At 41.3% G+C, this 25,026-nt stretch overlaps 1 protein-coding gene across 1 annotated transcript in view; it reads right to left on the bottom strand.

The window, feature by feature from the left end:
- Positions 1–25,026, bottom strand: part of CALD1 (caldesmon 1) — a 163,490-nt gene that overhangs the window by 104,589 nt on the left and 33,875 nt on the right. The window contains exon 3 of the mRNA XM_023737132.1: positions 7,045–7,156. Coding sequence (XP_023592900.1) covers positions 7,045–7,115 — 71 coding nt within the window. The 5' untranslated portion in view covers positions 7,116–7,156. The remainder of the gene's footprint in view (positions 1–7,044; positions 7,157–25,026) is intronic.

Raw genomic sequence — 25,026 nt, 5'->3', positions numbered from 1 at the left:
ATCACCATATTCTTATTTTGTTTGGTTTTACCATAAGTATAAACTGTATCTTCAATTCTTTGTGTTGCCGACAATCTAATTAGATAACAATGATAATTAATAAAGATGTTTATTTAATGTTTACTACATCACTAGCATGGGCTCAAGCATAACAACGATTGTGAAGATGGCATGGGACTGGGCAGTGTTTCGTTCTGTTGTATGTAGGGTTGCTGTGAGTCAGAACCCACTCGACGGCACCTAACAACAACAGATCATTAGCACTGTGTTCATTCTTTCATGTATTATCCTTTTTTATGGCCACAAAAACCGTATGAGGTAGATAGTATTGTTTCTGCTATTTTACAGATGAGGAAACAGAAGGTTAGAAAGATTGAATAATTTGAAAGGTCATGTTGCTAGTAAGTGGCAGAGCTGGGATGCAACGCCACAGCTACTTAATGCCAAAGCCCATGACCTTAACTGCTAGTATACACCGCCTCCCACCTTTATGTCTCTTGCTGTTTCTTCATTTTTATAGAGCGCGTGTATTCTATTCCACCACCTGTCTGTCAGTTTGTCACACTGTGGTGGCTTGTCTGTTGCTGTGATGCTGGAAGCTATGCCACCAGTGTTTCAAATACCAGCAGGGTCACCCACGATGGACAGGTTTCAGCGGAACTTCCAGACTAAGACAGGCTAGGAAGAAAGGCCCGGTGATCTACTTCCAAAACTTAGCCAGCGACAACCCTACAGATCACAGCAGAATACTGTTAGATACAGCGCTGGAAGACCAGCCCCCTAGGTTGCAAGGCACTCAAAACACACAGTGGCTGTAACAAAGGACTCAAGCAGACCAACAATCGCGAAGATGGTGCAGGACTGGGCAATGTTCTGCTCTGTTGTACGTGAGGTTGTCATGAGTCAGAGAGGGCAACAACATATCCTATTCAGACATATCTATTGCTGGTGCTGTGTTTCATCCTTCTTGGACAGATACACAAAAAAGGCCTATGTTTCTGCACTTGCTGAATAGAAAGAGAACTGAGTTTGACCCTTTTGGAAATGTATCCTCTTCACCTACCAGAAGTACATATTCCCTGTGATGCAAAAGCATGTGTGTGCACAGCATAGAGTAGACAGTATGGATGGGAGGAGAGACAGTCACAAGTGGACCATGTGCGGATGAAGATGCTGGTGCGGCAGGAGTACACGCTTTAAGGCACACTGAGAAATATGGACACAGGGTGAGAGGGACTGAAATGGAAAAAACACAAAAATCTATTAATTTTTTATCCTAAAATTCCCATGAGACAGGTGGAAAAGAATAAACAGCAGAACGAACTTTTATTTATTGATTTGTTCAAAGAGGTCATTGATTCAAACATGTAGTTTAATTTAAACCAAAAACAAACAAACAATAAAACCCCAAAAACCCCAAACCATTGCCATCAAGTAGAACTGCCCCATAGGGTTTCCAAGGAGCAGCTGGTGGATTCAAACTGCCACCTTTTTGATTAGCAGCCAAACACTTAACCACTGTGCCACCAGGGCTCCATAGTTTAATTTAAGATGTGTACAAATAGTGCCTTTTACTTAGAAACAATGCATTTAGGATTTTCTCTGATTATCTGCTGATTCCATTCTGCCTACTGAGATTTTTTTTTTCCTCCCCTTTTTGGCCATGATTGCTTTAAAGTTATTAATTCACATAGGATGTGGGCTTCAGGACTAGAGGGACAATGTCTGTACTGTTACCTGCTGATCTCAGGGTTTGGCACAGTACCTTCTATTTTGTAGGTAATTGACAATTTTTTTTTTTTTTTTTTTTTTTTTGATGACTGAATGCATTACCTTTTTTCTACCAAATCTGAAGACCTCATCTCAAGGACTCGGGGTGGGAGAGCCAAATGAAGTACAAGGTGAAGAGCATAAGGTTTGCACAGGCTAAGGGGCAGGAGGAAGAAGCGTGTTTTCAGTAAGGTTCCTAGTCTAGGGATATCTAGGTGATTTGAAATGGACTGGACTACAACCCCCAGCGGGAGAAAGATGTGGCAGTCTGCTTCTGTAAAGATTACAGCCTTGGAAACCCTGCGGGGCAGTTCTACTCCGTCCTAGAGAGTCGCTATGAGTCGTAATCAACTCCACAGCAGTGGGAACACCCCCTAGAATGAGGTCTGGGTACAACAGGGCAGCCGTGATGTGGGGAGTATGTGTCAATCCCAAGTACATGAGAGCCAGCATGGTAAAAATTGTGCAGTTCACTTTTTAAGTAACCTTTTACAAGATCTATTTCTAAGGAACAAAATGTGTTTAAGAACTGGCTTATTTTAATTTGTGGTTATAACATCTGGTGAGAGTACAGGCTTTCAATTACCTACCACTGCGAAGTAGGACTGCACTTGCTAATCGAACTCAATAACAACTAAAGTAACAGGCTGTTTTCTTCTGGAAAACATTTAGGGTAAGGGGTAGAAAGTTAATGGACTTTCTTTTCTGCTCTGTGGGGCTCCTTCTCCCCACTGTGCACGAGAGCACAGCATACAGGGCACAGTCATCTTTAATGAGCACTGTATATATAAAACAGCCCTGGTGGCGCAGTGGTTAAACACTTGGCCGCTAACTGAAAGGTCAGTGGTTCAAACCCGCCAGCTGCTCCACGGGAGAAAGATGTGGCAGTCTGCTTCTGTAAAGATTACAGCCTTGGAAACCCTATGGGGCAGTTCTACTCTGTCCTACAGGGTTGCTATGAACCGGAATCAACTCAATGGCAACAGCTTTGGTTTTTACATTATGGCTGAGGATATAAAAATGAAGTTTCTTGACCATCACTTAGTTTTGTATAGGTTTAATAGTAGTAAGCATACTCTTCCTAATTTCCAAAACAGGGCTTGGAGCAAAGTAACCAAAAACCAAACCAATTGCTGTTGAGTCGATTCTGATTCACAGCGTCCCCTTGTGTTTCAGAGTGGAACTGCACTCCACAGGATTTTCAATGGCTGTGACCTTTTAGAAGTAGATCTCCAGGGCTTTCTTCCGAGGCACCCCCAGGTAGATTTGAATGGCCAACCTTCTGGCTAGCAGCCAAGTGCTTGACCATTTGTGCAACCCAGGGACTCCTGGAGCAAAGTAGATGCTCTATAAAAATTTACTGGGTGAGTGAATGAAGAAATCTGCAGCCTTGAGCCTTGGAGCAGCTCTGTTGTTTTTGCTAATTCACTCCACTTCCACTTCAAATCTCGACTGAGTTATTTCTTTCAGTTTTCTAAATCCAAAGGAAAGTTAGGCCTTCTCCAGTCTGGTCCCAGGTATACTATGTAGGACCAGAGAATTCTTTTTCCCAAAATGAAAAATTGGCTTATGATTTATCTGACTTTAAAGAAAGTAATACATGATCATTGTAAAAAAAGATAATAATTCAACAATACTAAAAGCAAAAAGAAAGTAAAAATTACCACCAATCCCCCAGAGAAAACACCCACTCCTATTGCAGAGGAGGAAGCCAAGGTCTAGAGCTAAAGGAAGAGGGACTTGCCCAGGGTCTCACATGCCCTTTAACTTCAGATCAAAACTGTGGGTGTAGACAACCCGTGATTTCTGGTCCTGACCATCTGTTTCCTGCACACGCCCTGTACTTTCCCATCAAAACTGGCTGGACCATAAAGCCTGACCTCACTATTCCCATAAACCATTAAGTTCTATAAAGTCCTGGAGGGTGAACATGGACTCAACAAATCCCAGAATAACAGAACTAGAAGGTTCACCTTGAAATATGAAAGGCAATCTTAGTGCAAATACAAGGAGGTGCTCCTTTCAAAAACCAACAAACAAAAAAGAAAACAGATGAAATGCAATATCTCAGAAGACATGATGATGACAGAAAGGTCAGTTAAACAAGGTGAGGGTGGATTTGTGTATGACACATTTATTTCACTTATTAAGGGGTAGCTAACTCAGTTATTAAGGGTCACTATGAGTCGGAATCGACTCAATGGCAATGAGCTTTCTTAGTTTATGTCCCTTTTCAGGCTGACATTAAAGGAAGACAAATCCCTTTACACAAGATAGAAAACTGAAAGGAATGGACCATGTAGCTGTGCGGCCAATTCTTGGGCAAAGTCCTAGTTCTGAAGAACCTGGTTTATTCACTCTAATCACAGCAAGTTAGTTCTTTCCTGCCTTTCACACTGACTCCCTGACTCCCTCCTCACATAGAAAGCTTGGAGCTTGGAGCAAAGAAGCCGAAGATACTGATCTAGCCCAATGCCTAATATTCATGACCTCCTTCCTGGTCCCTCCAGCCCTAACTCTGCCCCTCTGCTTCCGCCTGATCTGTTTTCTAATCCTGCTAGTTGGGTTTCCTAGTCTACTGTTAGCTATGTTAAAGGTGGAAACTATGTCTACTTATTTCTCATCACTACTTTCCCCATGTCTAGCATAGATGCCGAAACCTGGTTGGTACTTAATAAATATTTATTGACTGAAGCTGCTTTCTAGACTGTCAGAGAACCTGGGGCCAAATAAAACATCATTGGAAAAATTGAGAGATATGGCCTACCTGGCCTGGGCACTACCTACAAGGCTTCCGCATCCACAAAGCATTGGTGCCCTATACTCTCCCTGGTTCTCCCCAGCTCCCTGCCATTTGGTCTCCTCTGATGGCTTCTAGTCGTCTTTAGGGCCCCTCCCTCTCTTTACACTTGCCTTCTAGAGAATGTCACTTGCTATCATTCATCTTCACTGTTTGTTCTACCACCTCCATTGTGAGTGGTCCCAGATTTACTTTGCTGATAACAATTTCTCTCCCTTTCTGAACAATGATTGAGATTGTCTATCTCCAAACACCTGGAGGAAATCGCCATTTGGATATGGTTTCTACACAGGAAATTTAACACTTCTCCCTCCCCCCAACTCCAAAAATGGAACCTTCCCAGCTTTCCCATGGAGGGCAATGCAAACTCCCTCCATGTAGCTCCTCAGACTCACGTTCTTTGGAATTGTCTTGGAGTTTTCCCTCTCCTGATAGGTTTGCTAATTCTCCCTCCACAATGATTCTGCTATTTGATCTTTCTTCATTTCTGTATTTGTCTCCCTGATTCTGCCCTCATTACCGTATGCTCAAGACTATTCCCCACACTCTGGTCCACTAGAAGATGACAACTTTTCCAAACATATGAGCATCACACACAATGCCCCTGCTAAGTCTCAGTCCAATGCCTTTCATGTGAAATGTAAACACCCAAGGTGTGCAAGCCCAGCTCAGCCTTCCTTCAGCACTCAGTAGGCTTCTTGCTGTGGCTTTCTGTTTCCACCTCAGGCCTTTCGCTGGTGTTAGCCCTCATCTGGATGGCCTTCTTTCCCTCTTCATCACCATCTTTACATCCTTCTGGGTTTACCACCTCCTAGAAGCTCTTCCTGACTTGTCTCATCACAGAATGACAACTGCCTGTCTTTCTCTTGGAATTAATTTTAGTTCCAGCTATATTGCTATATTGTTTCTTACTTATTTAGCTAATGATAGTGCTGATAATAATAATAATAGCCACCACTTATGGAAAATCTACTAGTGTCAGGACCTGGGCTAGGCCATTTCTGAAGTTCATCTTTGATTTTCACAACAACCACACAAGCTGTGTGGGTATTCTGTTTTACAAATAAGAACACTGTGGCTTAAAGAGAAGTCACTTGCTCACTGCCACACAGCTCATAAGTAGCAGAACTAGGATTTGAACCCACAGAGCTGAGGTACCTCTCACTGTGCCGAGAATATTCCATGAGAATAGCCTACCTGGCCAAGGGCAGTCATTTGATATTCTTCTTTTACATTCTCCATACAAATAAGTGGAGCATAAGGTCCAACATGCTTTTTTGTTATAGATACAGGTTTCCAGTGTTCTGCTTCAGTATGGGGGCTGGGGAGACAGTGGTGATTCAATGGTAGAATTCTCACCTTCCACGCAGGAGACCCAGGTTTGATTCCCAGCCAGTGTACCTCAAGTACAGCCACCACCCCTCTGTCGGTGGAGGCTTACGTGTTGCTGTGATGTGGAATGGGTTCCAGTGGAGTTTCCAGACTGAAACAGACTAGGAAGAAAGTCCTTGCCCTCTACTTCTAAAAATTATGCAGTGAAAACCCTATGGATCACAATGGTCTGATCCACAACCAATCATGGAGGTGGTGAAGGACTGGGCAGTGTGTCGTTTCATTGTGTATGGGGTTGCCGTGAGTCGGGGCCGATTCCACAGCAGCTAGCAAAAACAACACCTTAGGATCACTAAGGGGTCCCCTTGCCTCCACCTTTTCATCTGTGCACTCGGATTACTGGGAGGAAAAATTGATTTGATCTTAAGATGTCTTTTCACAATTTTCTTCCCGTGAGTGCCTAATCCGCTTTCTAAAAAGAACATCTGATGTAAGCCACATTAAATGCCACTGACCTTTGCTCTGAGGCCTAAACATTCTAAATACGCGTTTATGTGCCATCATTCCTATGCTTCCACAACCTGCCCCCAAAGTCGCTGCCACGCAGGCCTCACACAACAAGCTTCCAACCAGACTCAGAAGCTCCACAGTCACATATTCCACTGGCTATTAACCCTTAATATGTCGATTCCTGGATTTTCCTGCTTTTCTAATAGAATAAAAATTTGTCCTAAGAACCATGTGGGGCTTATTGCCTATATTTTTGCAGACTGAAAATTCCCGTTACTTAAATGGCTTCAATATCCAATATTTGGCATTATCCTGTCATTTCAAAATGATCAGTGCTTTTCTAACTTTTATTCACACACTGCCTTTGTCATTTAAAAATTCCAAGATTAAATGCAACTACTTGACTCTTCTTGAATCTCTCCTTTTTCCTGAGCCTTTGACTTGACGTTCGTTTTCTTTTTTACGCAGAATTCCGAGTCTTAGCAGTTAGGAAAATTGTCCGTAACTCCTTTTGCAAACAATTGAGTGTACAGGACAGAAGCATTTGATCTTTCGGAGTGTTTGTCTTTCAGGCCTGAAACCAACGTTCTGTTAGTAACGGAATACAAGTATTTGTCAACCTGGGTCCTTACCTTTCTGCTTCCAGGCGCATCTCTTCCCGCTTTTGCCTCCTAAGTTCTCTGCGACGTTCAAAGTCATCCATGGCGTGGTTTCAGGTTGAGGGAGGCCAGGAGGTGTCTGGACCTAAAGGGGGAGGGAGAATCCAGATCAGAGATGAGTAGAGCGCTATCTCCCATGTTAACTGCTTTAGCTCCTCCCATTTTTCCCGTTTTTCTTTACTAATTACAAACAACACCTTCGAAGACTGAGAAAGAGGCCAGTGATCAATTTCTCTCTTCCGAGCTGAGTTCTTTATGTGTTAAATTCAGTCTCATTCAAGAAGCTACTCCAGACAAGTAAGTAAGATCCCAGGATCGCACTTAAAAAAAAATAAAGACTTCAGAAGAGAGGTTTGGAGACCCGAAATCTGAGTGGAGTCACTTAGAGCCTCTGGAGGATTTTGTTATTTGTGACGTGCAGAACCACAGACAAAAGTTATGAAAAAGTGAACAAAGACAGAGGACAAGAGAACAAGAGTGGGGGGAAAAAACGGCAAGAAAAGAAATATGTAGGAATTCAGAGAAAAGTTGAGAGAGAAATAAAATAATACGAAAAATCTCAGTAGAATTTGCATATCCTAAAACAATATCAGCATCAGGATGAGAATAAAGCCCACAGCAATCATACCCTGAATCAACAGAATGAAGTAGCATTTGCAAAAGCAGTCAAATTATGAGCAAGCTGTTTTCCAAGCTCAAAAATCCCGGCTCTTTCTTTCTACAAATGTAATCCGACCATTTTACCTTTCCTACCTCCTCCGTGATGGTTTTAAGCCCGGAAAGATCTTCCCTTTCCAGCTCTCAGATGGGGAACCCTCCTCCCCTGCGTCTCTGTGCCATGGAGCCAAATCTTCCAGAACTCCCCTGCAGCCCCCAAGCCCAAAATGACTCCCCGGGAAGGGGCAGCCGGCTCCTTCTGCCCTGGCTTTGTTTACAGAGCTGTCAGTGGTTAGTTAAACTCGGCCTGGAATCTGGCATTTAAGGCCTGCTTGAAGATTGCTTCCTGCGTGGAGCAGGAGGCCTTCACTTCCTCTGCAATGCTAGACTCTCTGCTGCACTCAGATCACAAAAAAAATTTTCCAGCCCTTTCTGTGCACGTAAGATGGGATATTTGTCCGCCGTAAAAAAATAATAATAATAATAATAAAGAACTGTACAAACCTCAGAGCCATCACCTGATGGCATTGTTTTTCAGCAGGAGCAGAAAGCCAAACTAAGATTTTGAAGCCAAGGTCAGAAATCTTCTCAAATAAATGATCAAATGCCTTATTTTCAAGATTTCTGCCCCCGCTTAAGAAAAACCCACAAAAACAAAAATAAAGCCTCAGCCCAACAAAAGCAAAACTATACTATTCTTGAATTTTTTCCCTCTTCCTTATCCCCTAGGGTATTATTGACACTGCTTATAAATCTTCAGAAATTCCGTTTTTGTGCGTGTTTATTTGGGGTTTTTAAATGTTAATGTGTTTTTCTGTGTCTTATCGATCGTCCTTCCCAAGACTTTGCTAGTTACGAAGGAAAGAAGCAGTTTTCCTTTTTTATGACTTCATCAACCATGAGGGAATTTCTCTGCCTGATGTCTCCATCGTTATCAGAATGAAAAGGGTGGTCTGAGGCTCCCCTGGGAGGCTGTCTGAGGGCCTTCCGACCCGGACTGGGCCCCTGTTATGACCACAGTGGGCACATGATTTGCTGCTGCAGATGTGTGTGGGGACAGCCGTGTGGGCAGTGGTACCAGAACTCAGTCCCCCCAAGGTTGGCTGGAGTGGGGGAGCAGACCCTTCTCTTTCCTTCCTCCAGTAACGTCTTTCGCTGTGTGTAAACCTCTTCTTGGATAACCATAGCAACTGCAAACAGAAATGGGAGAGAGAGGTCTGTCTACAAGCACACAGTTTTACTCTTAACTGATCCAAGCAGCTTGGGGAGCGGCCTGTCAGCTTCTGGTCCTAGCTCCTTCCTCATCGAAGTGAAATGGTCACTCTGGCTGTGGGTCCTCAGGGTGGTCACTTTCCTCAGCCTACATCTCGGGTAGGGGAGGCTCATGAACAGTGGAGTAAATACCCCTAAGCATGCAGAAGATGCTGTCGATGCACAGAGCCTGGCCTTGTGTCAGATGCTTGAGAAGTGAAACCAACCACCATGCCTGGTCCCTTTGGCTGGCCATCCTCACTTGCTCTCTGCCCACCCACATTCTTTCAATCCCACCCATTCTCTCCTCCTATCCCACACATTTTAGGACTTAGTTGGGCGCTGTTTTCCTTTCCCAACTATAGAAAAACTCTACCTACCTATTTATTTACTCACTAGAATACTGCTGAGTAAGTACGCAGAGGACTGAGGGAGAGCGAGAAAAAGAGAAAGAAAGACACAGAGAGAGGATTGCTGTATGGTGTATCTATACATACGAGTGCATTTCTGGGTTATGCTTTGTGGCTTGTGGTGGGTGTACCTGAGGGGGGAGGGGAGGAGAATGCACATCTGTGGATTGTGTGGTAGGACGCTTTGCTGGGGTGTGTGTGTGTGTGTGTGTTGTGTGGGGGAGAGATGGGGTGTGTGTTTGTGAAAATGGCTTTCCAATCAGGATGGGGCTGGAGGACATCCTTAACCCTCACGGGCTTATATCCCAGACCTTTTCTGAACTTCCCTGGCAGCACACCTCTGTAAGAGAGGCAAGTCTGAGGAGAATGTAAATGATTTTTTTCCTTCTCTTTTAGGAGAACCAGCTTCCATGTTCCTGGCCGGTAATACCTCATTTCCTCCCCTGCCCTCATTCAATGCCAAATTCTTCCCAGCAACATTCGTTAAGAAGTCCCACTACTAGCTGGAAGGTTGGTGGCTCCAGTCCACCCAGAGGCGCCTTGGAAAACAGGCCTGGTGATCTGTTTCCAAAAGGTCACAGCCTTGAAAAGCCTATGGAGAAGTCCTACTCCGCACACAGGGAGTAGCCATGAGTCAGAATCAAGGGCATCTGACAATAACATTGGTTAGGAAATAAACTCTCAACCAACGAAGTGGTGAAATGTCAAACCTGTTGCCATCAAGTCGATTTTGACTCATAGTGACCCTATAGGACAGAGTAGAACTGCCCCATAGGGTTTCCTAGGCTGTAATCTTTGTGGAAGTAGACTGCCACATCTTTCTCCTGTGGAGTGGCTGGTGGGTTCGAACCACTGACCTTTTGGTGGAGCACTTAACCACTGCTCCACCAGGGATCCTTGATGAAATGTCAAGGCAGAGATAACAGTGGAGCTCCTGAATGTCCCAGATAGCAGAGGAGCATGAAAGAGAAATGCATCCTAAAGGTGGTTGGCATCAATGCACGTGACAGGTGGGTTCTAAAAAAGCATCATGAAAATCTAAACTTTTACACTGGGGTGATCGTGGTTATGCTCTTGGAAGAACTCTGATGGGACTCCTTTTGTAAAGGAACAAAATGCTTCTGTGAAGGAGATTTTAAAAAATCTAGGTGCTTGGCATAAAGAGAGGCTTCTGCCAAAACTGCAGGCTGGACTCCACTTTTGCTGCTTACTGCTTCTTCTGGGCTGACCTTCAAAAATCAGCTAGCCAGAACACTTCAGGAAGCCTATGAGCTTCCCTCCCCTCCCTTCCTCTCATAGCATGCTCCCAGGAAAAACATTCACTCAGGCTGGCCCTCGAAACATCCATAGATTAAGTTGTTAAATGACTCAAACTTTACGATTAGCAAAACAATGTTTAAGGGATCTTGTAATTGTCTGTTAAAGCATGATTTTGTAAGTTCTTAGATTTTCAGTATTTTAAGCTCTGTGAAAAGTTCCTTTCGCTGAAGTGCTTTGGTGAATCTTCATGAAGTGCTGCCCGATCCGGATCTCTTTGTTCCTTCAATAAACTCTTTGCTTTAATTTTAACAGAAGCTCCAGTTTGCTCGTCGACATTTTTTGGTGTCAGAAGAGGGAATCTTGAAGGCATCTTATCTTCAGTGACCCCAAGAGATGAGGACCTGGAGATCTGGTGCCAACACGAACTCATTGAAGCTCATCTGTCTTCAGTCTGTTCGGAAGTCATTGGGGTAAGCCTCTTGAATCTCGAGCTCTGCCTTCTTCTGTTGAGCTCTTTGAGGTTACTGAAGGATTATGGTTTCTTTTTGTCCTTGTCTATTTCATTTTGTCTTGTCTGTTTTCATTCTGGTCTTGCAAGAATTTTTGCCAAATTTTGCCTCTGCTGGTGGCAGTAGTGTGAGGTTCTGGGCAATTTACTGCCCTAAAAGTTTTTGAGTTTGTGGAATCTCAGGCTCTATCAGCTGCAAACAAAACCAGGGCACAGGTAGGGCAGTAAAAGCCAATAGGGCAGCCGCCTGCTGCAGACACAGTTAAAGTCTCCTGTGACAGGATAAGCTGGGTTGTGGGACAGGCCAGAACATTAAGCTGCCTGCCAGTTGCAAGCAAAAGCCCATACAGTGAAAACAACATATTGGTTCAAGAAGTATACTGTCCAAACCTTGCGATGTCCCCTATCAGGATTTTGTTGAGTCTGAGAATCCTAAACTTTGAACAAACTTGAACCTTCTCTGAAAATGGGAAATGCCATATCTGGAGGCAATACAAAGTTCCCTTCTGGGTTTCCTGCCTGGTATATGGACAAGCATTATGGCTTGTACCTTGCTTATACCTATCTGCTTGGTATTATCTCACTAAGGACAGTCTGGATAATATGTGGCTACTTTTTGGTTCTTTTGAATAATCTAAATTTAATTTTCTGTGCAGTAAATTAGAAAAGAAAGGCTCTTGAATTAAACAGAAATAATGGGATGCTTTTTCAAATTGGTTTTTTGAAGCTTCTAGAAGGTGTGATGAAAGTAAAATTGCTTCTTTACAAGATAATGTTTCAAAATTAACTAAACAAAATAAGAAATTGCAATTCCAGTTTTCTGTTCAAACTACCCAAGCTGTCCCAGGACCGTCTGGCTCCTTTGCTGGCTGCCTCTCCTTTGTATCCTCCTCTGCCTTGTTGCTTCTCTGAGGCTACTAAATATTTCTCTACTAATACTTTGTCTGAATTTCCCCTTCTCCCTAAAGAAACTACTGAGAACATAAAGCCTAATCCCAAAATGTCTTTTCAAATCTGTCCCAGTATGGATATTGAGGATTCTCTCCACATTACTTTTACTCTTTGAACGTGCTGAGAATTACATAAAATTGCTAAAGATTTCCCAAAACTGCAGGAGGATCCTGACCAGTTTACTAAGGAATTTAGAATCCTTGTTGAGGTTTACCAGCCTGTATTCCCTGATTTGTATCAACTAATCCACATGATAATCAGGCCTGGAGAGGCCCAATTATGGTTAGAACAGGCTGAATGGAGATATTCCAAAGATAGTTTAGCTCTAGACCTAAATAAAACAGCCGCCGAACTGTTAGAAGATTCTCGGGCTGTTAGTAAAAGATTGCTAGAGACAATTCCAAAGGCTTTTCCCCAATAATAAATAGGACAAAAATTCACCCTTGCATACAAAATAAAGGTGAGAGTGTGTATGATTACCAGACCAGATTATTTCAAAGGTTTGCTGAACATTCCAGGATTGATCCATCATCCCCTGGGGATACAGGAGCTTTTAATGCAATATTCATGTCTGTCCTAAAACCTGAACTTTCAGCCCTAGTAAAAAGGGATCAACTAGATTGGAAAGTAACTCTCATTGCCGAGCTAGCCAGTTTAGCTCATGAACTTTTTCAGACCTTGGAAACTAAACAAACCTCCAAGGCAAATAAGTTAATGGCCTTACAATCACAACAATTGCAATCTCTTAACCAGCAAAAGAAATCCAAGCCCTTTGGAGGCACTAAACATGGTACTTGCAATTATTGCAAGAAACCTGGGCATTAGAAAAAGGATTGCTATAAGTTAAACAAACAGCTTAACTCAGACACTTTTCAATCTGATATGGAATGAAGGAGTTCCAGTGACACAACAGGGACTTTTTCCTATGGTAGCACTTAACCTGCAAGGAGAAACTACCGTGTATATTAATGGAGAATCTTGCAAATTTCTAATCGATACTGGTGTCACACTTTCTGCAATGAACCCCACATGTTTACAAAAGCCCCTGCCCCAGAGTACTAAAACTTCTAAAGTTGTGAGGGTTACAAATTGAGAACAGAACAGACTTTAATTCATTCGAAATCTGTTCCTGTTTCCCTTGATTCTATTGAAGATTTACACCCCTTTCTGCTCATCCCTGATACTCCTGTTAATTGGTTGGGCCCAGACTTTTGTCTAAATGGGCTTGTTATTTACAATTTTCAGAAAAAGGAGAAATATTATTAAGCCTACCAGACCTCCTGAAGACCTCTAAAAAGGGATCTGAATCAGAACTAATTCAAAGGGAGGAAGCTCATTGCTGTTAGCAAGTATTAGTCACGCAAAAGGGAAATTTAACCTCCTCTAACCCATTTCCCCTTGACTTTTTTTCATTAATTACTGAAACTTTATGGGTCACCATATTTACTGTTGTGGGATGAGTATTTTCAGCAGAACTCATTAAAGTTCAGATAGACACCTCTAAGCCTTTACCAAGACTTCCTCAATATCCCCTTAAATGAGAAGCTAGAGAGGGATTAGCCCTTATCATTCAGGACTTCCTTTCTAAAGGATTCATGGTTCCCTGCACTAGCCCTTGTAACACCCCTGTGCTCCCTATTAAGAAATCTAACAATAGGGGCTGGAGATTTGTACAAGATTTAAGAGCTATTAACTGCATTGCTATACCTAAATTTCCATCAAATCCTCACTTACTGCTTTCTAATGTTCCCCTAGATGCTATGCATATTACTGTAATTGATCTTTATAGTGTCTTTTTCAGTATTCCTGTCTATCCTAAGAGCCAATATTTGCTTGCCTTCACCTGGAAAAATGTATAATTTACCTGCACTGTAATGCCTCAAGGTTTTACCAACTCTCCCAGCTATTTCCCTCAAATTCTCCATGCTGATTTTATTTTTGCAATTTAAAAATGAATCTAAATTATGGCAATATGTTGATGATTTACTCATATGCTCAAACTCCCAGCAAGCTTGCATTGATGACAGCATAATCTTATTAAAATATTTAGCTGCCAGAAGGCATAAAGTTTCTAGAGAAAAGCTGCAATTTAGGTCATCTGATTTCTGAAGAAGGTGTGTCTATTGACCCTAAGTGGAAAGAAGCTATTTTTGCTTTTCTTATCCCCAAAACCAAGAAACAATTATGTGGGTTTCTGGGGATTTGTGGCTACTGTAGAACTTGGATTCCTTTTTTTTTCTTGTTAGCCCAACCCCTATATAAATATTTGAAAGCCTCCAAACCAGATTTTTCCAAATTGCATTGGAGGATCAGGAAGCTGTAATTAAGCTAAAAGAAGCCCTAGCAAACACACCTGCACTAGATTTTCCTATCACCTATATTTTCCCTTGTTTGTAAACAAAGTCTCTGGAAATGCTTTAGGCATTTTAACCCAGAAACATGGAGAGCATCAGAGACCAATAGGTTACTACAGCCTGCAGCTTGACCTTGTATCTAAGGTTTCTCTCCCTGCCTCAAGGCTGTTGCTGCCATAGCAAAACTAGTTGAAAGAACTGCAGATACAGTGCTGGAAAATTTCCTAAATGTTTATGGCACCCATGCAGTATCTGCAATTTGCTTTGACCCAACATCTTTCCGCGAGTCAGCTCACTACCTATGAAGTGCTCCTTCTGGCTGCACCTAATATTAGACTGCATTCTGTGGCTTGTTTAAATCCCACCACTCTCCTTCCAGAAACTGACAATAAGAATTACTCAACACATGATTGCTTAAATTTAACTGAACAGCTTTTATCTTCCCAAAAAGATTTAAGAGAAACTCCTTTGGCTAATCCTGATTTAGTTCTATTTGTTGATGGCTCCTATTTGAAACTTTATCCTAGTATTTCTCGCTATCAGGCTGGGCATGCCATCATGACCTCTACTGAGGTTCTTGAAAGTCAGGCCCTTCCCGAAGCTACTTTAGCCCAACAAGCTGAATTAATTGCTCTTACTAGAGCCTGTGGAGCCCTGGTTGCATAGTGGTTAAGAGCTTAGCTGCTAACCAAACGGTCAGCAGTTCTAATCCACCAGCCACTCCTTGGAAGCCCTATGGGGAAGTTCTATTCTGTCCTATGGGGTCGTTAGGGAGTTGGAATTGACCACAATGGGTTGGGTTTGGTTTGGTTTACTAGAGCCTGCAAACTTGCTAAAGGAAAATCCATGACTGTTTACATGGGTTCTAAATATGCTTTCAGAGTGACTCATAATTTTCGTATGTTATGGAAACAGAAGATTTCTAACCTCTTCTGGAACTGCCATAAAAAAATGAAACTTTAGTAGCAGAACTTTTAGGCATTTTATTACTACCCTCTGACATTGCTGTAATAAAGATACAGACTCATCAACCCAAAGGAGTCCCTTAGACTTCAGAGATCAGAGGGAATCATAACCTTGCTGATAAAGCAACTGAACAAGCTGCCTCTCAAATTATTTTAACCCTAATGGAAACAGAAAAAGGAGATTACCATGATTTTCTCATAAATAATAATACTCTTAATGCATTAACTTTAGAAAAATTAATTAAAAACCAACAATTAGCTAAAATTGAGGAAATTGAAAAATGGAAGACAGTGGATTGTTCTCAGATCCCATAAGCAAATTTTGGTTAGGGCCTAATCAAAAGCTTGTCTTATCTAAATCATTTCATGTCCCTGTGCTAAAAGCTCTCCATGAAAGATCCTATTTAGGATGAAACACAATATTGAAATTTTAAAGAAATACTGGTGGGGACAATTTTTTGAGGCCACCAAGCATGTTGTCTCTCATTGCTCTATTTGTTCTTGCTGTAACCCAGGCAAACTTTTTAAGGTTTCACCTGGAAAATACTCATTACCTTCAGGACCTATGCTTGACTGGCAATTAGATTTTATCCAGCTCCCACCTTCAAATGGTTACAAATATGTATAGGTGATGGTTTGCAGATTTTCACATTGGGTAGAAACTTTTCCTAGCTGCCGTGCCACTGCAACCTTTGTAGCTAAGAAACTTCTTGAAAACATAATTCCCACTTGGGGAACACCAACAATTCTTTGCAGTGACAGGGGAACCCATTTTACCGGACAAGTAAATAAAGAAATATGTAAGATATTTCCCATTTATCAGAGACTTCTTTGCCCTGACCATCCACAATCTTCTGGGCTAGTAGAAAGAACTAGTGGTAAAATAAAAACCCAATTAGTCAAGTTTTCTGAGTCCATAAGCTTATCCTGGACTAAGGTCTTTCCCTTAGTCCTAAATTCAAGGTCCACCTCACTCGGGCTAAATTAACCTCGAATGAAATTATTACTGGAAAGCCTCTGACGCTACCTTATTTTTCAACAAATTCTGATTCCAATTTAATTCAACCTGAATTACTGAAATACTGTCAGCCTTTGATTCAGTACGCTAAAGAGCACCTTTCACAACTCAAAGAAGCTTTTAATAGCCAAAATCTAGAAATAAAAAAATTACCTACTATTGAACCAGGTGACTATGTATACTGGAAGAGGCATCAATTAAAAGATTCCCTAGAGCCTTGTTGGAAAGGTCTATTTTTGGTCTTCCTCACTAACTCTTGTGCTGCTAAATTACAGGGAGTTAAACCTAGATCTACCTATCCCAACTGAAGAGAGCTAAAGCACCTTCCTGGACGGTTCAACCTCCTGAAGGACTTAAGTTAAAATTCAGACACCCCTGTCACCACAGTCAGAAGCAGATGACATCTGTGACAGACAGCTGACCCAAGACCCTGGACCAGACCTGAAAATGTACCTTCTTATGTTTTGTTTTGTTTTTTTCTTTTTACCTTTGCTATAGTCATGCCTCTACTAATGTTTTCCTGGATTGGGCAAATACTTATGTTCACCATTTTAAAAGGCTTAATTTTTGAATATGTGGTGCCCTCCCAACCTCAAGTCAGTCTGGCCTCCCCTGGTGGGTCTCTCCACTGCAGGGATCTGATCTGGTTGCTGTTGATCTATGGATGCAAGAACAAGGGAGAAGTAGTTCATTACTACAGGAAATCACTATTACTAGATTGCCCATTGAAAAATGGCCTCTTTTTGGATCTGAACAAAACCCAGGCCATAATTTAACTTTTAATCTTCACACAACCTTTAGCATACTGAATAAAGTTGCTCAAGGGGAGCTAACTAAAGAATCTTCCAAACCCACAAACAGTACTCTTCATATTATAAGTCCACATCAACAACTGTGGGACTGGTTCATCTGGTTAACTGCCCAATGGGGGAGACTATGTCAGGTTGCTCCCCTTTGCTGGGAACAATCTAACCACACCCATATGAATAACCCAGCCCTCACCACACCTATAGGATGGCTTCCAATAGCTGAACGTACATCAGTTATAACCTTACAAGCTACTGATTAGCTTGCCACTGATGGCTACGGCACTCAGGTATCTATTAGGTAGCCCCTAATGGCACCTTTTGGCTGTGTGGAACCACGCTTTGGCCCTGGCTCCTTCCAAGCTGAATTGGAAGATGTACTCTGGGCCTGAGCTGGACTGAAGGGCGTATTTTAACTGAACTACCTTTACCAGCTAATGCACCCATATTAAGGGCTCAGTGGTCTCAATCAGTGTTTCATTGGTATGATAATTTAGCAGCAGTATTCGCATCTCAGGTAAGACTTGAAGATGTTATATCACATGTAGGGATACTAACCAAATATGTGCAAACTGCCCTAAATGACAGCACCCATGGACTTCAAAAGATCAATACTGAAATAGCAATGATGAGAAAAGTAGTACTCCAAAATAGAATGGCCCTTGACATTCTCACTGCAGCCCAGGGAGGTATCTATGCCATAGTAAAATCTGATTGCTGTATGTTCCTGACAATGGTGGTAACATTACACGCCATGTTAATCATATGCAACATGTAATATCTCACTTTAATGATCCTGTTCCCTCCTTACACGAAATTGTGAGTAATTGGTTTTCCTCTCGGGATGGATGGTGGAAAAAATTGCTTCTGTATTTTGGAATCTTTATATTTCTCATCATTTCTATTATTACAATTGCAAAATGCTGTTTCGCTTTAGTTCAATGCTTTTTATACATGAAATGCTGTGTTTCAGAACCATTTGACCCTTCACATAAAATTATGGTAGTTTGTTCTTGCGAAGAATGTGTTCATAACTGACAGAACAGGCTAGGGCCTCTTACTTAGGCTCTGAATCATTCCTTGCTGGCCAAATGGCCAACTTTTACATTTCAAGTAACCTTAAGCTGAAGCTGATCTGATCTACAATCAGTCATTAGCCCCCATACTCAACTCCCCTTTTCTTGATATTTTCAGCTAGCCACCTACTGAAATTGGTTCTTGGCTACATTTAATTTTTAAAATTGGATTAATTCTCTTAATCATTACAATAATTATAATCAAGTGTTTTGTTAAATATTTTTCAAATGCTTTTACTCACAATACAACACTACTTGCTATGCAAAAGATCATGTATTTTGAAGAAACAGCTATTCCTTAGAGAATAGCTGGGCTCTTCACTTTGTCTGATACTCCTGTCTGCCAAGTATTCTTATTTATTTGGCCCTGCTCTTACATACCCCTTCTTAAAAGATCACAGAAGTAGAGGTCCAAGCTATGGCTTGGCAAAGACGTCAGTGGTAGTGCCCAGCTATCTGCATGATAGTGACCGGGATCTTAAAGACTTATCAAGGTAAGCAATCACCAATAAAGAGATAGTCCTTGGCTTCCTTTCATGGGGGATGTCTGGGATCTAAAAGCTTATTTAGAATAGGTGACCATCGAATAAACACATCATCTATAAATAACAAAAAGGCTCTCACAGAAGATGTGTTACTCCTTTGTGGGCAACATGACACCTGTTTGCCCTGAAGATGAGGCTCCATACATAGCAAGGGGAAGATTTGGTAAGTCCATGCAGAAGAAGGCACTCTTATAATAGTGGTCAGTGAATGTCTATAGAAATTCTTAATCAAAAGGGAGGAGGTGTGAAGGAGCTTTCAAAAGATCTAAGTGCTTGGCATAAAGAGAGGCTTCTGCCAAAACTGCAGGCTGGACTCCATTTTTGTTGTTTGCTATTTATTCTGAGCTGACTTTCGAAAATTAGCTAGCCAGACTGCTTCAGGAAGCCTGTGATCTCCTCTCTCCTCCCCCTTCCTCTCATAGCATGCTCCCAGAAGGAACATTCACTCAGGCTGGCCCTCAAAATATGCATAGGTTAAGCTGTTAAATAACTCAAACTTTATGATTAACAAAACGATGTTTAAGGGATCTTGCAATTGTCTTGTGTCTGTCAAAGTATGATTTTGTAAATGTCAGCCAATCATAATTTTTTCTTGTAAGTTCCTGGATTTTCTGTATTAAGCTCTGTGAAAAATTCTTTTCCTCGAGTGCTTTGGTGAATCTTCACGAAGTGCTGCCCAATCCGAATCTCTTTGTTCCTTCAATAAACTCTTTGCTTTAATTTTAACAGAAGCTCCAGTTTGTTCTTTGACACTTCACAAAGGTGTGCACATCATTACCTACTGATAATCTGTCTTTTCAACATGGGTTCTTATATACTGAATTTTCTTAAAACAAGACACCCCTATGCTAGCTGCCAAGATTAAGTGACAAGTCAATGGCACTGATTTCACTTACTTACCATGCTGCCTTTTTTTTTTTTTTTTGTAATGATACCACAAAGCCCCTGGCCTGGTTGAATGGCAAGATGTGACAAGACCAGTGTGCCTTGTGAGTTTCTCACCACCACCATAGGGTATCTGCATTCTGAACTTTCATTTCTTCCCTTCCCTTCTCACTGTCTTTCCCTCTCCTTCCAAGGGAGGAATACACAACAGTATTTATTCTGCCATTTCTCTTTTTTATTTTTCTCTCTGTAAATTTCTTCACCATTTACTCCCTAAATTTAGGATTAAAGTATATTTATATTTATTAAATCCATATTATGATTCTTTCCCTTAATTTCAATCAGGCTGTCATTGCAACTCGGGATGCTTCTCTTCATCCTCCTTGTGCAGGGTAGTTGCTGGGTGCAACCTACTTCAAAACATTCCACACTTTGGCTGTCAAGTTATCTTCACTCGCCTCCCTCCTTTAGTTGCCCTTCTCCACAAACCGTTGGAAAACATTGACCTGGCCTCACTATTAGGAAACCTGGACTGACCCTCTGTGGGCTTTTCAGATCTGTAAAATGCAATAGTTGGACCTGGTGGTGCCTGAGTCCTCTCCTACTTCCATGTACTATTGCTCTATACCTGGTCTCCTATCTGGCAAGGATGGGTGCATCAAGCATGACATAACCACTTTTCCTCTTTCCAGGTTTAAATATTTTGATTTCTAAGTCCATTCTCTTTAATTTCCTGATTTAGAAATTATTAACCTTCCTTTCAAGCTGCTCATCCCATATCATCCTAGCTAAAAACAGTTTTACAGTTGTCATCAAGTCAATTCTGACTCATGGTGAACCCATGTGTGTTAGAGTACAATTATACTCTGTAGAGTTTTCAATGGCCAATTTTTCAGAAGTAGATTGCCAGGCCTTTCTTCATAGTCTGTCTCAACCTGGAAGCTCAGATGAAACCTGTCCACCATGAGTGACCCTGCTGTTATTTGAAATACTGGTGGCATAGCTGCCAGCATCACAGCAACATACAAGCCACCACAGTACAATAACCTGACAGATGAGTGGTGAGACAATATGGTAGGCTTCCCATATACATTTCACCAAGACATCCAAGAGACAGATTTGTCTTCTTATCAGTTGCCAAGTTGTTTCTGACCACTTATGTGTATCAGAGTAGAACTTTGCTCCATAGTGTTTTCGAAGGCTGGTTTTTCAGAGATAGATCACCAGTTCTTCTGAGGCGTCCCCAGATGGACTTGAACCTTCAAACTTTTGGTTAGCAGCTGGGTGAGTTAACCATTTGCACCATTCAGGGACTCGAAAAATAGTGTATTGCCTCTCGAATGTATCTTACACTTTTCTACCTCTGCACTTTCATTCATGCTATTCTAATGCATCTGAAACGATCTCCCCTCTCCTCTTGATCTCCACATTCTATTCATTTGGGAAGTTTTGGTTCAAATTTCACCCCTCTTCATGATGTCTTTCCTGATGCCTAGCTTGAAAGTGATATCTCCCTTCTTGAACATCTATAATTCATTTTATAATTAGTCATGTACTTCCTTGCCAAAGCTCATCAATTGGGCTCTTGAACTGTTATTTAAATATTTTATTGATATTTTACTTATTACATGCTTTTGTTCTTAAGACTTCTTATGCATAGATAAAACCAAAAAACCAAACCCACTGCCATCGAGTTGATTCTGACTTACAGTGACCTTATAGGACAGAGTAGAACTGTCCCACAGGGTTTCCAAAGAGCAGCTGGTGGATTTGAACTGCTGACCTTTCGGTTAGGAGCCGATTTCTTAACCACTGTGCCAGTCTTTTTAAAAATTTCTTAACCACTGGTACATACTAGGCTTTCAGAAATTGGTAGCTGATTTGAATCACTGGGTTTTTATTCTAGACTTTACCATTCTGAGTATCTTGGTAAGTGTAACTTGAGCTGATTCATCTCTCTGCTTTATTGACTGATCAGCATTTACAAGGTGAATCAAAGACCTTTGTAATAGACTCTATAGCCATTGCCGCTGAGTCGATTCCAACTCATAGTGACCCTACAGGACAGAGTAGAACTGCCCCATAGAGTTTCCAAGGGGCATCAGGTGGATTCAAACAGCCAGCCTTTTGGTTAGCAGCCATAGTTCTTAAACCACTATGCCACCAGGATTTCCAATAGACTCTATGAATCTCAAAAGTTACATAAACCCACAATGGCAGTACTTACGCAGTGAATCTGGCAGTGTTTTCCTTCTGCCTATAGAAATGAACTTTTGTCCTTCTAAAAAAAAATTCGATTTATCAACTCGCTTTGCTTTTTTCTGAATGAAATGGTTCATTTGGGACTCAAACACCAAATAAACACATGGACTGTAACGTATAGTTCGGATTCAACTTGAGCTCAATCTTCACCTTCTGGTTCCAAAAATGTGTGCTACTTAAAAAAAAAAAAAGGCATGCAATCACCAAGGCACCTTTGTCAAGACCAGCAATGCAGAAATGAGAATAAACAGGATCAACCTGAGGAGCTTGGTCTTCTCAAACTGTTTCTTTTCTTCAACTGCTGGAATGCAAAATACAAAGCCCTACTAGGAGCAGAGGTCCCTGGGTGGTGCAAAAGGCTTATCAGCTCTCTGATAACTGAAAAGTTGGAGGTTCGAGTCCACCCAGAGACACCTTGGAAGAAAGGCCTGCTGACATACTTCCAAAAAAATCAGCCACTGAAAACCCTACAGAGAATAGTTTTACTCTGACACACATGGGGTCGCCATGAGTGGGAATTGACTCTATGGCAACTGGCTTGTTTTTTTGGTTTACGAAGAGCAAGGAAACTGGTTATGGCCAGATTTTTCTTTCCTTCGTTGCTCAGTCTTGTATCATTACACTTTCTCTATTTTTATTTCTCCATTTGCAAAACAGGAGACCTAACAGACTTTAAAAAAATTATTTATTTTATTGTTGTTGAGAACATGCACAGCAAAATATATACACCAAAGCAACAGTTTCTACGTGTACAATCCAGTGACCCTGATTACGTTCTTCGAGTTGTGTAACCATTCTCACCCTCCTTTTCTGAGTTGTTCCTCCCTCATTAACATAAACTCACTGCCCCCTAAGCTTCTTATCTAATCTTTCGAGTTGCTATTATCAATTTGATCTCATCTACATAGTTCTTAAAAGAGCACAATACTCAAGGAGGACATTCTTTACTTGTTAAACTAAACTATCACTTGATTTTAAGAAGACTGATATTCTTGGTTTAAGGTTTAAAGATTGTCTCAGGGCAATAGTTTCAGGGAGAATTTACAGACTTAATGTGACTAAAGTCAATGTATCTGTGCCCCCTCTTCCACCTTAGGAGACCTGGGCAGTGTTGGCATTTTTGATTTGTGAAATGATGGTATTTATAGATATTTGGTTTTATATATATATTTACATTTATATACTTCAACGCTGGGGAAGATATCAAGTTTAGGGACTTTAGGTAGCATCTTTAAGTGTTATCACAAATAAAATCAATAGCAACTGGATGGTTATTTGGAGCACTGTATATTTTTCAAAACTCTATGATTATCATTATTTGCTCCTCCAAAGGAAGAATAGTAGATTAATCTCCATTTAAAGAGACTGAGACACATAGAACATTGGACATTAGCTCACTAAGCCATAGCAAAGCAGTGGAAAATGAGGACTGTGGTATTTAGACTACTCCCTAAATCAGCATGAAAGTTTTCTTAGAAGAACGAGGAGAAGTGAAAGTTTGGAACACACTTCCTTCTGTGCCCTTTCCAAGAATTGAAATGCTTTTCCTAGGCAAATTCAAAGAGAATTAGATGGAAAGACACAGGTAAACAGCCAATGAGATTAGACATCTGGCCATTGCTGCTCTCCTGGTCCCCAGAGGAGAGTAAAAAGAATAGGTATGAGCCCTGAGCTAGATATGAAAGTTCTCCCATAACCTGTCCATGTGGGAAAAAAATGCACAGCTTTGCTAAAAAAAAAAAAAGTATAAGTATGCTTCCTAAATATGTGCCTGAAACAGAGGCTAACAAAGATGTGGAGAGGGTGGGGACGTGTCCCCAATAGAACCATCCAGCAATAGTAAAATCTGCTGATAAGGAGTGAACCCCATCACTGGGAACAGTCAGTGAGAGCTGAAATGGCCATCTGTTTAGGACTGTAGTAAAAAAAAATTTTTTTTAAGACTCTAATGCTGTGCTATCCAATCTGGTCGCCACTAACCACATGTGGCAATTTAAATATAAATTAATTAAAATTAAATAAGGTTAAAAATTCAGTTCTTCAGTTTCACTAGCCTTATTTCAAGTGCTCAATAGGCACACATGGAGAGTGGCTACTATATTGGACAGCACAGAGAACATCTGCACCATTGCAGAAAGTCCTATTGGACAGCCCTACTGTAAGTCTTCCAATTCCTGATATGAAATGATTGTCTTGTATGAAATGCTGTTGTGCACTTCAGAGGCATGAAGATGTGTAAGACACGGTTTCTGCTTTCAAAGACCTTACAGTTTTATTGTTTTTGCTAGTTACTGTTGAGATGGCTCCAACTCATGACGCCCTTACGTATGACAGAGTGAAACATTGCCTGGTCCTGCGCCATCTTCATGATCCTTGCCATGTTTGAGTCCATCGTTGTGGCTATTGTGTCAATCCATCTCACTGAGGGTTTATCTTGTTTTCTCTGATCCTCTCCCTCACCCAAACACAGTGTCCTTGCTAGTGATTGGTCTTTCCTGATGGCATTCCAAAATAAGCAAGTTAAAGTTTTATCATCCTTGCTTCCAAGGGGCATTCTGGTTGTATTTCTTCTAAGACTGATTTGTCTATTCTTCCGGCAGTTCACAGTATATTCAATAGTCTTTGCCAACACCATAACTCAAATGCATCAATCTGTCTTTTGTCTTCCTTCTTCATTATCCAACTTCTGCAAGCATATGAAGGAACTGAAAAGAGCATGGCTTGGGTCAGATGCACTTTCATCATCGTGATAATCTCATAGAGGAGATGGAAGAAAACATGGATCCCCATGGGTACAGTACAGGTAAACGTCTCAACGCATGGATGTATTCTTCGAATTCCCTGCGGAGGGTCTTTTATTTTTATTTTTTTAATTTGTTTTTATTGTACTTTAGATGAAGGTTTTCAGAACAAACAGTTTCTCGTTAAACAGTCAGTACACATATTGTTTTATGACATTGGTTAATAACCCCACCACATGTCAACACTCTCCTTCTCAACCTTGGAG

The sequence above is a fragment of the Trichechus manatus genome, unplaced genomic scaffold (assembly GCF_000243295.1).
Source record: "Trichechus manatus latirostris isolate Lorelei unplaced genomic scaffold, TriManLat1.0 scaffold00097, whole genome shotgun sequence".
NCBI lineage: Eukaryota > Metazoa > Chordata > Mammalia > Sirenia > Trichechidae > Trichechus > Trichechus manatus.
Note: the sequence above shows the minus strand (reverse complement) of the source record. Positions and strands in the feature narration are given on the sequence as shown.